Raw genomic sequence first — 21,029 nt, forward strand, 5'->3', positions numbered from 1 at the left:
TTCAGCTGATAATTTTGCTTTGAGGCAGGAAGAGTAAGGCTTAAGATGGTTTTGAGAAGGTAACTAAATCTTGCTGGCAGATACAGAGTTATTGGGTAGTGTTAAATATATAGCAGGTGCTTTATTAACTTTCCAATGTTTGTGTCAATGTTCCCATACCTGTGTGAAGGATGAAGCTGGTTGCTTGTTATCTATTTCCACTTCCTACTCCGTGAAAAAGAGCTGTAAGTAGTGCACACCTCCAGTTCTGCTTTACTGGCATCCTGCTAGGCTGGAAACTGGTGAATTAATATTACAGGGGAAAAAAGGCAGGGTTTATAAATTTATTAGCTTGCCTATTCTCTATGGCTGTCTTGAGCTGGGACTAACAAAGTTAGACTGTTTGCAAAGGAGCTTGGAGAAATGAGGAACTCAAATCTCATGAACAGAAATGAGCTGGATGCTTAACTCCTTTTGATTCCTTCAGGGTGTCTTCCCTAAATCCCAGTTGTGGAATAATTAATGCCCATAAAGGTACAAATTCTCATTGAACTGAGGTCACTGAATGTTCTGCCTTAGTTTTGGTAACGGGATGTGGCACCGTGTTAGCTTTACATGATAACATTAAAACTTTTATCCTTGGCAGCAATGAGTGTATCAGGCAGAATTAAAAGAGATTCCAAAGTAGCGTCCATGCATTTTCAACCAGAGACATGCTAAATTATGTCAGAATATTAAATTCAGTGATATGACTACATAAAAGCAATTAAACATTTGTGTTTTAACACAAGGTTTTTATGATGAATTAACAAATATTGGTTATGGTAAGTTGTAGCAAAAGCAATTCAGGGAATGGGAAATGTAAATAGCCAAGTGGACAGGTGGGAATGAAACTGGATGCAATGAGGGAAATTAAACTACTCAAGATGCAGGCCAGTGCAGCAAATAAATCCCAGATTTCCTCTTCCCAGGCTGTTGCCACCCTCTCTAAAGCACATTACCTTCTGAAACCCTTTCCCCAATCAGTAAAAAAAGCTCTGAGTGTTTAAACTAGAGCATTGCCCATTTTACCTAACACAGCTTTTCTAGTTTTCTATAAAGAGGAAATGGTTAAAGACAAATTATTGACCTAAAGAGTAGGGTAAATGGGTGGCCACCTCTGTGGGATGTTTTGAGATCATCATCACTCAGCTGGACTTATTTCATGCCTTTATGGGATGCAAGTTTTTCTAGCAGAGACACTCGGTCACCCGCAAAGCACAGGTATCCTCCATTAATCCTCTGCCTGAAAGCAATGATCAAGTGTGGGAAAGACAAAAGGCTCCTCTTTGGATAGATCATGACAAGAGAGCTTTTTAATAAAGTCTGTTTGATACCAAACATCAAACTGCAGCAGGCCTGCTGGCGTGATGGGCAGTGCCAAAGGTACACGCTGAGCTCTGCTGGGAGTGCTTTGAGATGGATGGGTTTTATGGTGTGGATTGAAACCAAACCAACTCTGAGCACATCACTTTTGTCCTCTATTCCTTTCTTTATTATGTTTCTTGCCCCTTTTCCCCCCCTTCTGTCTCTGTCTGAGGATAGATGCTTCCTCTTTTATCTTTGCCCTGGATTTGAAGCCCGTCTGAGAAATGTGGTTTTAATTTTTAAACCATTTTTTTTGGAGGGGTGTGGAGGAGGGAAGAGTAAACCTATCCCACCCTGAGCCCTCAGGTGTAGTGAGATGTGGCTGAGACAGAGCCCAAGTGCTGGAGTAGAGTCACTCTTGCAAGAGAAGCTGCTGCCCAAATCCCATCCAGCTCCGCATCCGTGTTCCCTTCCTCCTGGGGCAGTCCCTGAGCAGGACCACTGGCAAGTCTTCACCTCTTTTGGGTCTTCCCATGTGTGATGGGCCCTACCCCATGCACACTTCTGGTCTGTCTGCAGCATCCAGAGCTCTCTGATTACACCAGAAGCTGCAAGGCCTGGCTGTGATAACCTGCAACAGCTGGATCTCACAGCTGCCCCAGCTGAAGATGGACTCTCCACACCAGTTTGCCCTCAGAGCATCTCTATGGCCTCCTCTGGACTCTCTCCAGCATGTCCACATTCTTCTTACAAAGTATTTGAATGATGTCATACAACTCACTGGAGAGATTGATGCTTTATTTTGAAGCTTCCAGTTCACCTCTGTAACTCAATTACAACTTGTAATTATTTACTGGCAATATCAATAAATTTATGCAAGATGGAGGAACAGTTTATTACAGCTAAGCATCTTGCCCTCTGTTCATAAAAGGACTTTAAAACAGTGTCCTAGTAGGGGATGTTGTTTTTGTAGTTTATTTGCTTTTATTGTTTTTGCTGTTATCATATACTCAGGCTTCAGAGACTTAGATTTTGATTACTGTGTTCCCTTAGTGGAAATTTTGTTTTTTCTAAATATTTGTACTTTATGGCCTTTATGACCATGTGACATGCTGTCCTAGGGTGACTATGATGCTTGTATCCCCAGTCGTCTGTTCTGTGTGTTCTGTACCTTTAAGACTGGTTCTGGAAGTGAGCAGAGAGAGAAGAAGCGCACAGTTTGTTTTGAAAACTATTCACTCCTCTGCACTTCTTTTTCGTCCTTGGACTGTGTGTTCATCGAACACACGGACAGTGGTCAGAGTTTTTTTCCCTTTAAGTTAGTCTAGCTAGCTGGGGCAAAAAAACTTCCTAGACTGTTTTTTTTTTTTTTTTTTCCTTTTTCTTGGGACTGTTTAAATCTGCTCTGGACTGAAAAGCCCAGAGGAGCACCAGGAGCTGCACCTGTGGCCCACCGGGCCTGGACCTCAGCATTTTCCAGCGCCGAAGGGACTGGGACTGATAAGACACTGAGAGAGCTGAGTTAACTCACAGCAAGGACTCTCAGTTTTGCCATCTCTCTTCGGAGCGGCGAGAGGTTTTATTGTTTCATATTATTCATTCCTTATGCTTGTGGACAGTTTGTTTGTTAAATAGTTTTTTGTTGCTAAATTTCTTAGGGAAAGAAAACATGATTTATATTTAGATATTGAACTACCCTGGCTGAGGCCTAGTTGGGGGCCCAAGGCCTGTGATGCAGCAAAAAATTCTTAGTTAGCCGTAGCACAGCTAGAATTAGATATTAAGGTGTTTGGGAAAGATAATAGGGTGTTGAAGGTCATTGAATAGAATTGTTAGTATGCAGGTGTTAGCCACCTTAAGGGTAAACCAAACAATGTGTGTTTACATTCTTTCCTCTGCTGTGTGCCAATGAAAATGTGTCTGCATTTGTAAACTATGTAGAAGAGTATATAACCTATATATTAGGTGAAATAGACGGACTTCGTAGGATTAACCATACTGGTCGGACCTACGTTTGTGTCCTGGGTTGCAGTGTAGGATGTACACAAAGTATTTATTCTATCACCATCTTCATGAACTGTTGAAACCAGGTGGGCTAGTGTTTTCCCAAGCCCCCTGCCTTTTCTGCTAATGGCCCATTAACGCCTTTGGGGTGTTTTCTGCTAATAACTTTTGGGGTGTCTCCTGCTAATGGCCCATGAGTCACAGGTAACTCCCTCCAGGGGTTATCTCTGTTAATGGGCCATCAAGGACCCATTTCACACTTCCCATGCTATTGTGAGATGCTCTGCCCAGGGGGAGGAGCCAAGCATTCCCACCTGGATATAAGCTGGGATTTGGGACAGTGCAAGTAGCACTTATCCACTGGATTCCCAGAGGAGCAGAGCTACCAGACCTTTCTACAGGATCACTGCTTCAGGAAGAGCACCTCACCTGGACTGCTACCACCATCCTGCTCAGGTTGTATTCTGACTCTGTCAGTGATCCCTTGTGTTATTGTATTTATTTTATTTTACTTTTACCTTTTTACCTTTCTTCTTATTAAATTATATCTCTCACTTGGAGCCTCACATTCATTTTGCTTTCAAACCACAACATTTTTTGGTGCCCAACGTGGGGCAGAGGCACTGAGAAAAGTCAGAACTACAGTTTTGTATTTGAGAAGACACCTGTTTGCTATGATGCTCAACATGCTTACATGTGTCTTATACCTATCTCTCTATATTTTTCCACACATGGGGTACTATCTGCCGGTCGTAATGCTCCTGCGTAGACCAGGGTATGGTACTAAAATTGCCTTATTGGTCTTCTATGTCCTTTGCTTGATAAACTCCAAGGCAATGAACAGCATTCAGAATATATACCCAGTTTTGGATTCGTGTCCTGGTCTAGGATGCTACATCTGGGGCCTCAACAATCTCACTCAGCCCCTGTGGGGAGGAGTAAAGAATGATTTTTTTCCAGCTTTTTAGGCACCACACAGCAGTTTTTGAAAATATTGAGTACCCTCTGGATGCCAAGGACAGTATTATGTTATTGTCATCCCTGCTTTCTCTTCTCTGCACAGCCCTTTGTTTTTTCTGCACCATACTTAGGAACAAAACACTACCTGGTGTGATACAGCGTGTTCCTAAGGAAGAGGGAAAGAGAAGCAAAGCAACATCATCAGCATCTACACAGACCATCGCAGAGGAGAAAGAAGCCAAAAATGAATCAACAGTGTCCGTGTCTACACAGACTGTCACAGAGGAAAAGGGAACCAAAGGCAAGGCAACAGTGTCCTCATCTACACAGACCACCACAGAGGAGAAAGAAGCCAAAGGTGAGGCAACAGTGTCCACATCTATGCAGACTGTCACAGAGGAGAAAGGAACCAAAGGTGCCGTCAGCATCTCCACACAAACCGTTACTGAACTGGAACAACCTAAACCAGTAGCAGTTGCCACCACTCAGAAGAAGAAGTCAAGGAGCAAATCAGTCCGCGTAGTAACTGACGAGGATGCAGCAGGACCTTCGCAGCCAGCAGAGGAGACAGAGATAGAGATCATCACTCGCTCTCTATCCCTGGGTGAGTTGCGTGACCTGCGAAGGGAATTCACCCGCCAGACCAACGAGTCCATCCTGACCTGGCTGCTCCGCATCTGGGACGCTGCAGCCAATGACACCCTTCTGGATGGAATTGAGGCCAGGCAACTGGGATCGCTGTCCTGGGATGTGGTCATTGACCAGGGGATTGGGAAAACCCAAGAACCTCTCAGCCTCTGGCAGCGACTGCTGACAAGTGTGAAAGACAGATACCTTTGTAAAGAAGACCTCCAAGTGCACCAAGGCAAATGGAGCACAATAGAACAAGGTATCCAACGCCTGAGGGAATTGGCTGTGCTGGAGATCATTTTTTCAGAAAACGAGAGATTTCCTAAAAACCCAGATGATGTTCAGTGCACATCACGGATGTGGCTGAGACTTGCACGGCTTGGACCAGAGATGCACTCACGTTACCTGGCAACACTGCAATGGAGGGAAGGTGAGGACAAGGTGGGTGTCTTGGCTAATAAATTAAGAATTTACGAGGACACTGTCATCGCCCCAGTTCGCACCCATGTCTCGTCTGTGGAAACAAGACTGGCTGAGCAAGTCCGGAGCTTGATTGAAGAAGGCCATCAGAAATTAAAAGAACTTAAGGAAGAAATTTACCATATCTCACCAGAGCCGATGAGAGTCTCTGCCATTAGGAGCAGGCGTCCCCCAGCCAGGGAGAGAGGATACACACCACGGGGTAACCTCTGGTCTTTTCTTAGAGAGCATGGAGAAGATATGAAGAAGTGGGATGGAAAACCCACTTCCGCTTTAGCAGCCCGGGTACGTGAACTGAAAAGAGGAACACCTACCACAAGAAGCCCATCTAGAATCAAGGTTGCCCCAGTCTCTCAGAACTCCAGACGGTACAAGAATGATGATATGACTGATCCTCTTGAAGGGACCTCAGAAACATACGTACAGGAGGAGAACAATGTATGCCATGACCAGGAATAGGGGTGCCCTGCCTCTAGCCAGGAAGAGGAAAGGGATAATCGGATCTACTGGACTGTGTGGATCCGATGGCCTGGCACATCTGACCCACAAGAATATACGGCGTTGGTTGACACTGGGGCCCAATGTACCATGATGCCATCAAGGTATGTAGGAACAGAATCCATCTCTATTTCTGGGGTGACAGGAGGGTCCCAGGAACTGACTGTATTAGAGGCTGAAGTGAGTTTAACTGGGAACGAGTGGCAAAAACACCCCATCGCAACTGGTCCAGAGGCCCCATGCATTCTTGGCATAGACTATCTCAGGAATGGATATTTCAAAGACCCGAAAGGATATCGTTGGGCTTTTGGAATAGCTGCAGTTGAGAAAGAAAACATCAGACAGTTGAATACTTTGCCTGGTCTCTCAGATGACCCCTCTGCTGTGGGACTGCTGAGAATCGAAGAACAACAGGTACCAACTGCCACAACAACAGTACACCGCCGCCAATACCGCACTAACAGCGACTCTGTGATTCCCATACATGAGATGATTCGTAAACTGGAGAGCCAAGGGGTGGTCAGTAAGACTCATTCACCTTTCAACAGCCCAATATGGCCTGTGCATAAGTCCAGTGGAGAATGGAGACTGACGGTGGATTACCGTGCTCTGAATGAAGTCACGCCACCACTGAGTGCTGCTGTGCCAGACATGTTAGAGCTTCAATATGAGCTGGAGTCCAAGGCAGCAAAGTGGTATGCGACCATTGATATTGCCAATGCCTTCTTCTCCATTCCTTTGGCAGCACAGTGCAGGCCCCAGTTTGCTTTCACCTGGAGGGGTGTGCAGTACACCTGGAACCGACTGCCCCAGGGGTGGAAACACAGCCCCACCATTTGCCATGGGCTGATCCAGGCTGCACTGGAGAAGGGTGAGGCTCCGGAACATCTGCAGTACATCGACGACATCATCGTATGGGGGAACGCCCCAGGGGAGGTCTTTGAGAAAGAAGATTATCCAAATTCTGTTGAAAGCTGGTTTTGCCATTAAACAAAGTAAGGTTAAGGGACCGGCTCAAGAAATCCAGTTCCTGGGAGTCAAGTGGCAAGATGGACGTCGCCAAATCCCCACAGAGATAATAAACAAGATCACTGCCATGTCCCCACCTACCAACAAGAAGGAAACACAAGCTTTCCTAGGTGCCATAGGCTTCTGGAGGATGCACATTCCTGAGTACAGTCAGATCGTGAGCCCTCTCTATCTGGTTACCCACAAGAAGAACGATTTCCACTGGGGCCCTGAACAGCAACAAGCCTTTGTTCAGATCAAACAAGAGATTGCTCACGCAGTAGCCCTTGGCCCAGTCAGGACAGGACCAGATGTGAAGAATGTCCTTTACTCTGCAGCCGGGAACAACGGTCTGTCCTGGAGCCTGTGGCAGAAGGTGCCTGGGGAGACTCGAGGCCGACCATTGGGATTCTGGAGCCGAAGTTACAGAGGCTCCGAAGCCAACTACACTCCCACAGAGAAGGAGATCTTGGCCGCCTATGAAGGAGTTCAAGCTGCCTCAGAAGTGATTGGCACTGAAACACAGCTGCTTCTGGCACCCCGATTACCAGTGCTGGGGTGGATGTTTAAGGGAAAGGTTCCCTCCACACATCACGCCACTGACACCACATGGAGCAAATGGATTGCTCTTATCACACAGCGCGCCCGTATTGGAAACCCAAATCGCCCTGGGATTCTGGAAGTTATAACAAACTGGCCAGAAGGTGAGAATTTTGGATTATCGTCTGAAGAAGAAGAAAAGCAAGTAACGCGTGCCGAGGAAGCCCCACCATACAATGAGCTACCGGAGGCTGAAAGACAATATGCTCTCTTCACTGATGGCTCCTGTCGAATTGTAGGCGCTAACCAGAAATGGAAAGCTGCAGTTTGGAGCCCCACACGACGAGTTGCACAGGCTACCGAGGGACAAGGTGGGTCGAGTCAGGTTGCAGAGCTTAAAGCTGTCCAGCTGGCTTTGGATATTGCTGAACGAGAGAAATGGCCGAGGCTCTATCTCTACACTGACTCATGGATGGTAGCTAATGCTCTGTGGGGATGGCTGAATCGCTGGAAAAAGGCCAACTGGCAGCGCAGAGGAAAACCCATCTGGGCCGCTGACATTTGGCAGGACATCGCTGCCCGAGTAGAGATACTGACCGTGAAAGTTCGACATGTGGATGCACACGTATCCAAGAGCCGGGCTAATGAGGAGCATCACAACAACGAGCAGGTGGACAAAGCTGCCAAGGTGAAAGTATCACAGGTGGATCTGGACTGGCAGCACAAGGGAGAACTGTTCTTAGCTTGTTGGGCCCATGATGCCTCTGGTCATCAAGGAAGAGATGCGACATACCGATGGGCCCGTGACCGAGGGGTGGACCTTACTATGGACAGCATCTCCCAGGTCATCCACAACTGTGAGACCTGCGCTGCAATCACAGGCCAAGCGAGTGAAGCCTCTGTGATATGGTGGACGATGGCTGAAGTACAGGTATGGGGAAGCCTGGCAAATTGACTACATCACCCTTCCCCAAACCCGCCAAGGAAAGCGCTACGTGCTGACCATGGTGGAAGCCACCACTGGATGGCTGGAAACCTACCCTGTGCCTCATGCCACTGCCCGGAACACCATCCTGGGCCTGGAAAAACAAGTCCTGTGGAGACACGGCACCCCTGAGAGAATTGAGTTGGACAATGGGACCCATTTCAAAAACAGCCTTATAAACACCTGGGCTAGAGAACATGTTATTGAATGGATATATCACATTCCTTATCACGCACCAGCTGCTGGAAAAGTTGAACGGTGCAATGGACTACTAAAGACTGCCCTGAAGGCACTTGGCGGGGAGACCTTCAAGAATTGGGAAATGAACTTAGCCAAAGCGACCTGGATGGTCAACACCCGAGGGTCTATTAATCGAGATGGTCCTGCCCAGTCTGAACCCTTGCACACAGTGGATGGAGATAAAGTCCCTGCAGTACATATGAAAGGGATTTTAGGGAAGACTGTTTGGATTAATCCTGCCTCAGGAAAAGGCAAACCCATCCGTGGAATTGTCTTTGCTCAAGGACCTGGTCACACTTGGTGGGTAATGCAGAAAGATGGGGAAACCCATTGTGTACCACAGGGAGACTTAATTTTAAGTGAGAACAGTGTGTAACATTTTATTCTCTATGTGTATGCATATCTTTGTAAGAATGTATTGATTTGGATATGATGTAGATGGTAATAGAATAAGGGGTGGATTATGTCCTGGGTTGCAGTGTAGGATGTACACAAAGTATTTATTCTATCACCATCTTCATGAACTGTTGAAACCAGGTGGGCTAGTGTTTTCCCAAGCCCCCTGCCTTTTCTGCTAATGGCCCATTAACGCCTTTGGGGTGTTTTCTGCTAATAACTTTTGGGGTGTCTCCTGCTAATGGCCCATGAGTCACAGGTAACTCCCTCCAGGGGTTATCTCTGTTAATGGGCCATCAAAGACCCATTTCACACTTCCCATGCTATTGTGAGATGCTCTGCCCAGGGGGAGGAGCCAAGCATTCCCACCTGGATATAAGCTGGGATTTGGGACAGTGCAAGTAGCACTTATCCACTGGATTCCCAGAGGAGCAGAGCTACCAGACCTTTCTACAGGATCACTGCTTCAGGAAGAGCACCTCACCTAGACTGCTACCACCATCCTGCTCAGGTTGTATTCTGACTCTGTCAGTGATCCCTTGTGTTATTGTATTTATTTTATTTTACTTTTACCTTTTTACCTTTCTTCTTATTAAATTATATCTCTCACTTGGAGCCTCACATTCATTTTGCTTTCAAACCACAACAGTTTGTTTCAGTTCAACCCTCTCTTATTATCAGTATCCCTGGCTTCAGTTTTTTCCACTTTTCTCCGAGGAAATTCTTTTCCCCGACCGGCTGGGGGGAGGGGCCATTTGGGTTTGCTCTCCTGAGGAACCCCATTCGGAGGTTTCCTCCCAAATTTGCCCTAAACCAGGACACGTGCTATGTGGAATCAGTATTGTTTGGGATAAATATCCTTTATTTTGTCAGCTTGCTATTAGTACTAGCTAACTAATTATTTATTCTTAAAGTGTATCCCATTTTTCTTCCTGACTTATTAGTTTCTGTCTGAAGAATCTCCTTTGCTATACATGTACATTATGTAATTCTGCTTTTTTCTACCCAAGGTGTGGATTTTAATTCCAGTTTGAAATTTTCATTTGATCTCTCTTTCCCTGGGAAGAAAACTTCAAGAAAAACTCCAAGTTCTTGCAAGGTAAAAATCATTCATGAAATCTGAGTTAGTTTTATACACCAATGAACTGAAACTGCTCTAAAGATTGAGTGTACTTTGGATTTGGAGATGCTCTCTTTATTTTCTTTTTCCTTTTAAAAGAATCAAAAAACCCCAAACCCTCATATATCCATGTGGTTTAGTTGGATTAGTCCAACACCTGAGCTCTATCTTGGATTGATTTTCCAATATCCGGATGCCTATTTCCTGTGTGTTATTCCCTGAGCTTATTTCTTACATAACAGAGGTGTGTATTAGAAAATATCCCCATCCACAGATATTTCCCCTGTGGAAACTGTTCTCTGGCCTCTTCACTAATGAATTATGTTACCAGTATTTTCAGATTTTATGTAGCAGAGTAATTTCTGGGAATATTTGGCTACCCATTACATGTTATTCCATTTTAAGGTTTACTGCCCGAGGGTTCTTGTAAGGGGACACATTTAATCCTTTCCCAAAGAGTTTCCTGGCTGGCACCGGGGGCTGGGCTCCTCCTGCCCCTGCAGGGCCCTTCCTGCAGCTCTTCCCAGTGCATCCCATTTCTCTTGCAGATCGAAGTCATGCACAACTATCAGGAGAAGCAGAATTCCTTGCAATATTTTATTTCAGACAGTGATGACAGCTTAGATATACTGAAAGGGTAAGCACTCCCCCCATTTACATCACCTAAAATGATGCTTATTTCTGACCAATCCTCACCCCATCTCTGCGTTCCCTCAGTCTGAGCCAGATGTCATCTCTTGTGCTTTTATCTCTCAGTTATTAATGAGATCACACAATGTTTTGCTCTTGAACTGCACTGATCACCTGTGAGGCTTTTTATAGACATGAAAATAATACACTTCTTTTTTTTTTTTTTTTTTTTTTTTTAGCCATGTCATAAATGAGCTTATAGAAACAGAGAGAGTGTATGTGGAGGAACTCTTCACTGTTTTGATGGTGAGTGACTTCTCCAGGTTGCTCATTACTGTTCCCTGGTGACTTATACAAAACGGCACCTGCCACTCTGTCAAACTGAGCTGAAATGTGACAGGGCAGGCTTCCACCAGACTGTCAGATCCCAATCTAGTCATAAATGCTCAAGTTTGCTCCTTAGGTTTTCTTTGTTGGAGACATCCGCAGGAACAATTGGAGTCAGGATGAGCTTTTCATCTACAGTGAAGGCAAATCCTTCTGTTTGTACACAAAAGCACTGGTAATTAGCCTTAGCAGTGCCTGCAAAATATACAGAAAGTTGTTTCTTTTTACTGTTCCCTGATTTCCTTTACCTTTAGGAGACAAAAGGAAGCAGCTTGTGTTTTATCCTTGGGAGAATTCTGTCTCAATACTGTGAAGTTCATGACTGTATGAAGCACATTACTTTAGAAAGCAGATAATGATTTCTCATACTGTCATTTTAGACATTACTACTTTATTCTAAAATAACTCTTGCTGATAGCCAAAACAAGTTGGCTGTTAAATAGCTTCCCCACACACACACACACACACACACATTTCTCTCACCCAGGAGCAAGCAGGATATAAATCTGTTGGACTGCAGGTAGTTACATGTAATTTCCCTGCACTGATTGGGTTTTTTGTTAAACCACATTCTCTGTGATGAAGCAGTTGGCAGGTACACAAGATTTATTGCTGTGCGCATCGAGTCTAGATAGAGAAAAATGGACAGATAGACTTCAGTTTTCTGAAAATAGTACTTCCTTTAAAGAAGCAAGCCTGCTTGCTGGCCTTAAAAATGACTAATTTTCCAGATAATTATCATCTATTGCATCCCTATTCAACTATAAAATGCCTGCTTAGTATAAGGAATATTGATTCCAGCCACAGTGAGTGTGGGAAATTAGTTTGGAAAGCCAAAGGAGATGTGCTGTACATATTGAACACATTTTTGCTGCTCTTGTTCTCTTGTTAAAAGGGCCTCAGTTCTGTGCAGTCCTTGGTGACCAGCAGGGCCAGCCTGAGCTGTGGCTAGTGGCATTCTTGGGGGCCTCTGCACTGATGGTGCTGAGCTCTGGCCATGCCTTCTCCCTGCCCTGCAGTTCAGAAATTTGCCATATCTGGTGCAATGATGGGCCATTACTTTGTGGAGCTTTACATTATTTCCTAGTTCCACCCAACAATTTGAATTTCAGTGTTGTCCCTTCCAGCTCCTCCCCAGTTTGGGAGATTTCAAGGGGCAAGTGGAGCCACAGAGCCCAGAATTCCTGAAACATTGAGGAGAGCAAGACCTGAGTGCTCAGCACATCTTGTACAAGGGCAAAAAGCCCATGGATTTCTGATTTGATCTCAAGCTGTCTCTGGTTTGTGGCTTGCCTCCTGCCATGGTTCTGGTGAGGCTGTGTGGAACTGCACTCTTCACACACACACTGCCACTCCTGTGTCCTGTGGTCACGGACAAGATGTGTTCTCCCCACACAAGTATTCCTGTGGGTCCTCTCCTGCAGCCAAGCTGATTTGCCTTTGGAGAATTTGGAGCATTTCTGCAGTGCTGCCAGCCCTACGGGAGCTGTCTCACACCATTCCTTTCTGGAGCACAACCCTGTGTGCTGAAAGACAGGGATTTAGAGACCAAAAAACAGGGAATAAAAGGGATATTGCACTTAGAAACAAAGATCATATTGAAAGTCTGTTCATGTCACCTTTTCATCTGCCTTTGAGGAGATGGCAGCTGAGTGATGAGCCCTTTTTCATCTGGCAGGGCTACAGAGCTGAGATGGATAATCCTGCCATGCTCATCCTCCTGCCCCCCATGCTGAGGAACAGGAAGGACATCCTCTTCGGAAACATGCCCGAGATCTATGACTTCCACAACAAGTATGGTATTGCTCTGTTCCCCTTTCACTGGACTGATCTCTTGAAATGCTGGAATACCCACACCTCACCTTGCTCACTGCTGTGTTTTTGTGCCTTCTCCCATCTCTTGCAGAATTTTCCTGCACAGTTTGGAAAACTGCCTGGGAGCACCCGAGAGAGTAGGATGTTGTTTCCTAGACAGGGTGGGTGAATCATTTTCACGTAAAAAGCAGACTCAAAGGCCAATGCTTTTCCTGGCTTGTCGCACTCTGCAACACCTCAGTTATGTTGGTTGAGTGAGAGGCTCCTGACCCTCAGGACCAGCAGTGGCCATGTGTGGCCAGCAGAGATGGGGCAGAGCAGCCATCATGACCACAGCTTGTGATCCCCAGCTGTGCTTTTTTCACCCAAACTCTGTCACTTTTAGACCTTAAAGTTGGCAGCAGAGATAAAAGCACACACAGTCTGGGTGTTGGCCTCATTTGGTGCCCACCAGGGTTGGGTCCCTGAGGGTGACTTGCCTCTCGGCTTGCCTTGCAGCGGGAGGATTTCCAGATGTATGAGAAGTACTGCCAAAACAAGCCCCGTTCGGAGTCCCTGTGGAGGCAGTGCTCCGAAAGCTCCTTCTTCCAGGTGAGCTGCTTCTCCTACCCAGGCAGGCACCACCATGACACACTCCCTTGTTCTAAACACCCTCCTCAACAGCCCACAGTTCTCCTGCATTTTGTTTAGTGTTGTGTGAAAAATGTGCACAAAATGCTCGCAAAAAGAGATGTTGGAGTTTCTTCTTGTACCCCAGGAGTACAAGGCAGATCCACTGTGCTATTTTGCATGTTGTTATAATATTTCTTTAGTTGTGGGTACCATTCAGCACTTTGACATGAAACCTTTGAAGCCATCAAACCCCACGGTCGTGCTGTTGGAATAACTACTTACAGATGATGCAAAACTTACTTAGTCTGAATTCTGTGTTCCAGGAATGCCAAAGAAAATTAGAACACAAACTCGGGCTGGATTCCTATCTGCTCAAACCAGTGCAGCGCCTGACAAAGTACCAGTTACTTCTGAAGGTATTTCATGTTCTGCTTTCAAAGGGCATCAGCAGATACATTAGATTTGTTTTATTTTTCAATTAAAGGTTACCTGTAAATCAGCATGTCTTAGTTTGAAAAGACAGGAGTCTGTAAAGGAAGGCAAAAGCCTCCTGTGAAGTGGGAAAGGTAAACCCCCTCCCTCCTTCTGAATTACCACAATTTCAAAATAAAAAAAAACAGCTCTCAGGCAAAGGTATGGGAATGGGAATAATAGTTATTTACTAGAAAAACTAAAATAGAAAAAAAAGAACAACAAATGTAATTAGTACAAACAAAACTACTGATACAGTCAGAAAACCTGACACCCTGAGGAGTCAGGGTGTTGGTAAAAGTCCAGTTGGATGGTGGCTGTGCCTCCTGCAGTGGCAGATGAAATGCTGCTGAAGCAGAGATCCTGTAGAAGGGTATAGTTCTCTGTGAAGGTCTGGTGATAGAGTAGATGGGCCTGGTCCTCCTTTGGGAATCCAGCAGGGAAGAAGCTGCTTCTCTGGGAATCCAGCGAAGATGGCTGCTCCTCTGGGAATCCAGTGAAGAAAACTGAGGCCGATGGCTTAGACCAAGCTTATTTTATGCAGGTAGGAATGCTTGGTTCCTCCTTCTGGGTGGAGCATCTCACAATGGGATGATGTACCTTATCAGTCATGCAGTGAGTCACTTAATGGCTCATTAGCAGGAGACATCTCCCCGGAGGGAGACATTGTTCTTGGAAGAGATAAGATAACTGCCCCCCACTTCCAACAGATGGCAAATAGAATACATTCTTATCTCACAAATCCAGGACATTATCCACCCCTTATTCTATTTCCATCTGCATCACAATGAAATCTTACACCCATTTCTCACTTAAGACTAGGTTTCCTTGTGGTACACAACGGGTTTCTCCATCTTTCTGCATTACCCACCAAGTATAACCAGGTCCTTGAGCAAAAACAATCTCACGGATGGGTTTGTCTTTGCCTGAGGTGGGATTAATCCAAACAGTTTTTCCTAAAATACCTTTCATATGTACCACAGGGACTTTATCTCCATCTACTGTGTGCACGGGTTCAGACTGGGCAGGACCAGCTTGATTGATGGACTCTCGGGTGTTGACCATCCAGGTTGCTTTTGCTAGGTTCATTTCTCAGTTTTTAAAAGTTCCACCACCAAGTGCCTTCAGGGTGGTCTTAAGGAGTCCGTTGCACCGTTCAACTTTGCCGGCAGCTGGAGCATGATAGGGAATATGATATATCTATTCGATACCATGTTCTCTGGCCTAGGTGTTGATAAGGCTGTTTTTGAAATGGGTTCCGTTGTCCGACTTTATTCTCTCAGGGGTGCCATGTCTCCACAGGACTTGCTTTTTTAGGCCTAAGATGGTGTTCCGGGCGGTGGCATGAGGCACAGGGTAGGTCTCCAGCCATCTAGTGGTGGCTTCCACCATGGTCAGCACGTAGCGCTTGCCTTGGCGTGTCTGGGGCAGTGTGATGTAGTCTATCTGCCAGGCCTCTCCATACTTGTACTTGGACCACCGTCCACCATACCATAGGGGCTTCACCCGCTTGGCCTGTTTGATGGCAGCACACGTCTCACAGTCATGGATAACCTGAGAAATGCTGTCCATGGTTAGGTCTACCCCTCGGTCTCGTGCCCACTTGTAGGTGGCATCTCTGCCCTGATGACCTGATGCATCATGGGCTCATCGAGCCAGGAACAACTCCCCCTTATGGTGCCAATCTAGGTTTATCTTTGACACCTCTATTCTTGCTGCCTGATCTACTTGCTCGTTGTTTTGGTGCTCCTCATCAGCCCGACTTTTGGGGACATGGGCATCTACATGACGGACTTTCACTGTTAGTTTCTCTACCCGAGAGGCAATGTCTTTCCATATATCAGCAGCCCAGATGGGTTTTCTTCTGCGCTGCCAGTTGGCCTTTTTCCACCTTCTCAGCCACCCCCACAGAGCATTGGCTACCATCCACAAATCGGTGTAAAGGTAGAGCCTTGGCCACTTCTCCTTTTCAGCAATGTTCAGGGCTAGCTGAACAGCCTTGAGCTCAGCGAGTTGGCTCGATCCACCTTCTCCTTCGGTAGCCTGTGCAACTTGTCGTGTGGGGCTCCATACGGCTGCTTTCTACTTTCGGTTTATCCCTACGATGCGACAAGAACTGTCAGTGAAAAGAGCGTAGCATGTTTCCTCTGCTGGTAGTTGGTTATATGGTGGCGCTTCTTTAGCCCTTGTCACTTGTTCTTGTTCCTCATCATCAGTGAGACCGAAGTTTTCACCTTCTGGCCAGTTCGTAATTATCTCCAAAATCCCAGGGCGATTCGGATTTCCAATACGGGCACGCTGGGTGATAAGGGCAATCCATTTGCTCCATGTAGCATCAGTGGCATGGTGGGTAGTGGGAACCTTTCCTTTGAACATCCAGCCCAGCACCGGGAGTCGGGGTGCCAGGAGGAGTTGTGCTTCCGTGCCAATCACCTCCGAGGCGGCTTGAACTCTTTCATAGGCAGCCAAGATTTCTTTCTCTGTTGGGGTGTAGTTGGCTTCGGACCCTTTGTAACCTCGGCTCCAGAATCCCAAGGGTCGGCCTCGAGTCTCACCAGGCACCTTCTGCCACAGGCTCCAGGACAAGCCATTGTTCCCGGCTGCAGAGTAGAGCACGTTCTTCACCTCTGGTCCCGTCCTGACTGGGCCAAGGGCTACCGCATGAGCAATCTCCTGCTTGATCTGGGTGAAGGCTTGCTGCTGTTCAGGGCCCCAGTGGAAATTGTTCTTCTTGCGGGTAACCAGGTAGAGAGGGCTCACAATCTGGCTATACTCGGGAATGTGCATTCTCCAAAATCCTATGGTACCTAGGAAAGCTTGTGTTTCCTTTTTGCTGGTCGGTGGAGACATCGCCGTGATCTTGTTGATGACCTCAGTGGGAATCTGGCGGCGTCCATCTTGCCATTTCACTCTAAGGAACTGGATCTCTCGGGCAGGTCCTTTGACTTTGCTCTTCTTAATGGCGAAACCGGCTTTCAGGAGAATCTGGATGATTTTTTCTCCTTTCCCAAACACTTCTGCCACTGTGCTCCCCCACACAATGATGTCATCGATGTATTGCAGGTGTTCTGGAGCCTCACCTTTTTCTAGTGCAGTTTGGATCAGTCCATGGCAGATGGTGGGGCTGTGTTTCCACCCCTGGGGCAGTCGGTTCCAGGTGTACTGCACACGTCTCCACGTGAAAGCAAACTGAGGCCTGCATTCTGCTGCCAGAGGAATGGAGAAAAACGCGTTAGCAATGTCAATAGTGGCATACCACTTTGCTGCTTTGGACTCCAGCTCGTACTGGAGTTCTAGCATGTCTGGCACGGCAGCGCTCAGCGGTGGAGTCACTTCATTCAAGCCACGGTAGTCCACAGTCAATCTCCATTCTCTGTCGGATTTGCGCACAGGCCAGATGGGGCTGTTGAAGGGTGAGTGAGTTTTGCTGACCACCCCTTGGCTCTTTAGCTCACGAATCATCCGGTGGATGGGGATCACAGCATCTTGATCTGTCCGATATTGCCGGCGGTGCACTGTCGAGGTCGCAATTGGCACACGTTGCTCTTCTACTCTCAGGAGTTTTACTGCAGACGGGTTCTCTGATAATCCAGGCAAGGTGTTCAACTGCTTAATGTTCTCTGCCTCTACAGCAGCTATTCCAAAAGCCCACCTGAGTCCCTTTGGGTCTTTGTAATAGCCGTTCCGGAGAAAGTCTATGCCTAGAATACATGGAGCGTCTGGGCCGGTCACAATAGAATGTTTCTTCCACTCCTTCCTGGTCAGGCTCACCTCGGCCTCCACCAGGGTTAGTTGCTGAGATCCCCCTGTCACACCAGCAATGGAAACAGCCTCTGCCCCCACCTGTCCCGATGGTATTAAAGTACACTGCGCACCAGTATCAACTAAAGCATCATATTTTTGTGGCTCTGATGTGCCAGGCCATCGGATCTACACTGTCCAGAAGATCCGGTTTTCCCGTGCCTCTCTCTGGCTAGAGACAGGGCACCTCTAACACTGGTTATTATTCCCTTCCTGGGCATACATACTAGAGGTTCCTTCAAGGGGATCTGACACATCATACCCGGCAGCTCGGTCATGGGAGGTCGAGGCTACCTTCACCTTGGTGGAAGTTCTTCGGTTAGAGTTTCCCTCTTTGAGCTGACGCACCCGTGCTGCCAGGACAGAAGTGGGTTTCCCATCCCACCTACCCATGTCTTCCCCATGGTCACGCAGGAAGAACCACAAATTGGCCCTTGGGGTGTACCCTCTGTCTCTAGCTGGGGAATGTTGGGCACTGAATTTGGGGCCTGTAACTCGCACAGGGGCTGCATTAACTTTCTTCATCTCCTCCCTCATCTCCCTCATCTCCTCTTTGAACTCCTTAATCACAGCTGAGATATGAGCCTGCATTGGGCCATTGATCATGCTCTCATAATTCCTCAGCTTGTTGGCAACAGAACCCACGGTCTCTCGGTTAGTATCTGCATCAATTGTTGCAATAAAAGTGGTGTATTGAGATGGCCCAAGGTTTGCTAGGCTCCACAGCATTTGCCCTGTGCACCTGACTTTGTCGGGGTCATTGTCATGCTGTCCATCCCTCCTGAAGAGTACCTCCAATATTGCTACTTCCCTCAGCTGTTGGATCCCTTCCTCAAGGGTCTTCCAGCGCATCCTATGGTGGTGCTCTTGCATTCTTTCCTTGTGGACAAACCTCTCTCTGACACTCATTAAAAGCCGCTCCCAGAGAGAAAGAGACCCTGGCTCCCTTACAAAAATCTGATTCATACCTGAGTCCTGGGTCAAGGGTCCCAAGTTCCTTGCCTCACCACCATTCAGCTGCACGCCTGTACCCATAAGATCCCAGACCCGGAGTAACCAGGTAGTATAAGCCTCACGTCCCCGTCGCACAATGTCTTTGTGCAGGTTACGGAGACTTTCGTACCTCAGGGACTCGGTGATGATTGCAACCTCTGGCTCCCCTGTGGGTTGTGAGGTTCCTCCATTCTTATCCTTATCTGGGTGCTCAGCTTTCATCTTAGACCTCCTTGTTTCTACCGGGGCAACTGCTGCTGGCTGTGACTGCCTTTGTGGTTCGGCTGGACTCTGGACAGTTGTAACACCTGTGGGTTTCACTGCTGTACTATTTGGCTGTCCCTCTTGAAGGCAAAGTGAGGGTTTCTCAATAGCTGGGGAAATGCACTCCTTCAGCATCTGACTCATCTTACGCATCTCCTTAACCAGAACCCCCACCCAATCTGGGTGGTTCATTTCTGAGACAGACTGTGGGGCAGGGTCAGGCTTTGGAACAGCAGCATCTCTAGTCTCTGGGGCAGGTGTCAGGGTAGTTCTCTATGTTAATCTTCCCTTATCTCTGAGTGCTAAATATAACAGGCATATCAACAACACCACCCATTGTATGACATCATTAGCATTCAGAGTGGATCTTAACCCTTCAAAAACTGGTGGAGCAGACCCAAAAAGATGGTTAAAAGGTTGGGAGAAAATCTCCCCTGGTGTCATTTCTTCACAATAGGTACCATTATTAAGGTAACCCCAAAAACACACAGTTAGTGTATGATAGCTCTGAATTCATGTACCTGCCTTCCAGAGGAAGTTAAAGATCCATGAATTCCTCACCTTATTAACCCATAAGCCAAACTGGATAACAGCCACAGTAGCCTTAGTTATAGGACCCATATCTAGATAAGGGCCTGCAAATGGGAGAAATACAGCCACGATCACGTGCCACCCAAACCAAGGTAAGCTAGACCACATGGTGACACTCAAAGATGTTTCTATATCAGTACACACAATTAGATTACTTAAGAACTATTATTCCCTTTTTCCTTTCAATGCCCTCGAGCCCCACATTGGGCGCCAAGATCTGTCTTAGTTTGAAAAGACAGGAGTCTGTAAAGGAAGGCAAAAGCCTCCTGTGAAGTGGGAAAGGTAAACCCCCTCCCTCCCTCCGAATTACCACAATTTCAAAATAAAAAAAAAACAGCTCTCAGGCAAAGGTATGGGAATGGGAATAATAGTTATTTACTAGAAAAACTAAAATAGAAAAAAAAGAACAACAAATGTAATTAGTACAAACAAAACTACTGATACAGTCAGAAAACCTGACACCCTGAGGAGTCAGGGTGTTGGTAAAAGTCCAGTTGGATGGTGGCTGTGCCTCCTGCAGTGGCAGATGAAATGCTGCTGAAGCAGAGATCCTGTAGAAGGGTATAGTTCTCTGTGAAGGTCTGGTGATAGAGTAGATGGGCCTGGTCCTCCTTTGGGAATCCAGCAGGGAAGAAGCTGCTTCTCTGGGAATCCAGCGAAGATGGCTGCTCCTCTGGGAATCCAGTGAAGAAAACTGGGGCCGATGGCTTAGACCAAGCTTATTTTATGCAGGTAGGAATGCTTGGTTCCTCCTTCTGGGTGGAGCATCTCACAATGGGATGATGTACCTTATCAGTCATGCAGTGAGTCACTTAATGGCCCATTAGCAGGAGACATCTCCCCGGAGGGAGACATTGTTCTTGGAAGAGATAAGATAACTGCCCCCCACCTCCAACAGATGGCAAATAGAATACATTCTTATCTCACAAATCCAGGACACAGCACCAAGCTTTGGATGACATATTGCTTATCTTGGCCTCTCCTGAAGTGACTTCCAGTGAAGATGAATGTTCACATACCTGAAAAAGGAACAAGTGCTTTTAACAGGCCATTTTTTAACAAGAGACTGTTTGAATCTGTTCAGAGATGCAAAATTGCAGAAGCACTTGTAAGAAAGCTAAGCCAGAGATGATCATGAGAATCTGATGAATGAAATATATTGTTGCATCTCTTCTCCTCAGGTATTGATAGCACCTGTAATCTTTAATGCATTTATTCTTGTGTCCCCCATCTGAGGCAGAGCAGTGCTGTTATTCTCACTTTGTAAGGCAGGAGTAA

At 46.6% G+C, this 21,029-nt stretch overlaps 1 protein-coding gene across 1 annotated transcript in view; it reads left to right on the forward strand.

The window, feature by feature from the left end:
* The window catches only part of LOC310922047 (proto-oncogene DBL-like), a 70,318-nt gene that overhangs the window by 35,628 nt on the left and 13,661 nt on the right, over positions 1-21,029 (forward strand). The window contains exons 14-20 of the mRNA XM_083882346.1: positions 10,078-10,166; positions 10,736-10,824; positions 11,057-11,123; positions 12,883-12,998; positions 13,111-13,180; positions 13,518-13,610; positions 13,955-14,047. Of these exons, the coding sequence (XP_083738472.1) occupies positions 10,078-10,166; positions 10,736-10,824; positions 11,057-11,123; positions 12,883-12,998; positions 13,111-13,180; positions 13,518-13,610; positions 13,955-14,047 (617 nt within the window). The remainder of the gene's footprint in view (positions 1-10,077; positions 10,167-10,735; positions 10,825-11,056; positions 11,124-12,882; positions 12,999-13,110; positions 13,181-13,517; positions 13,611-13,954; positions 14,048-21,029) is intronic.

This window comes from Zosterops lateralis (genome assembly GCF_965231275.1).
Source record: "Zosterops lateralis genome assembly, chromosome: W".
NCBI classification, from domain to species: Eukaryota; Metazoa; Chordata; class Aves; order Passeriformes; family Zosteropidae; genus Zosterops; species Zosterops lateralis.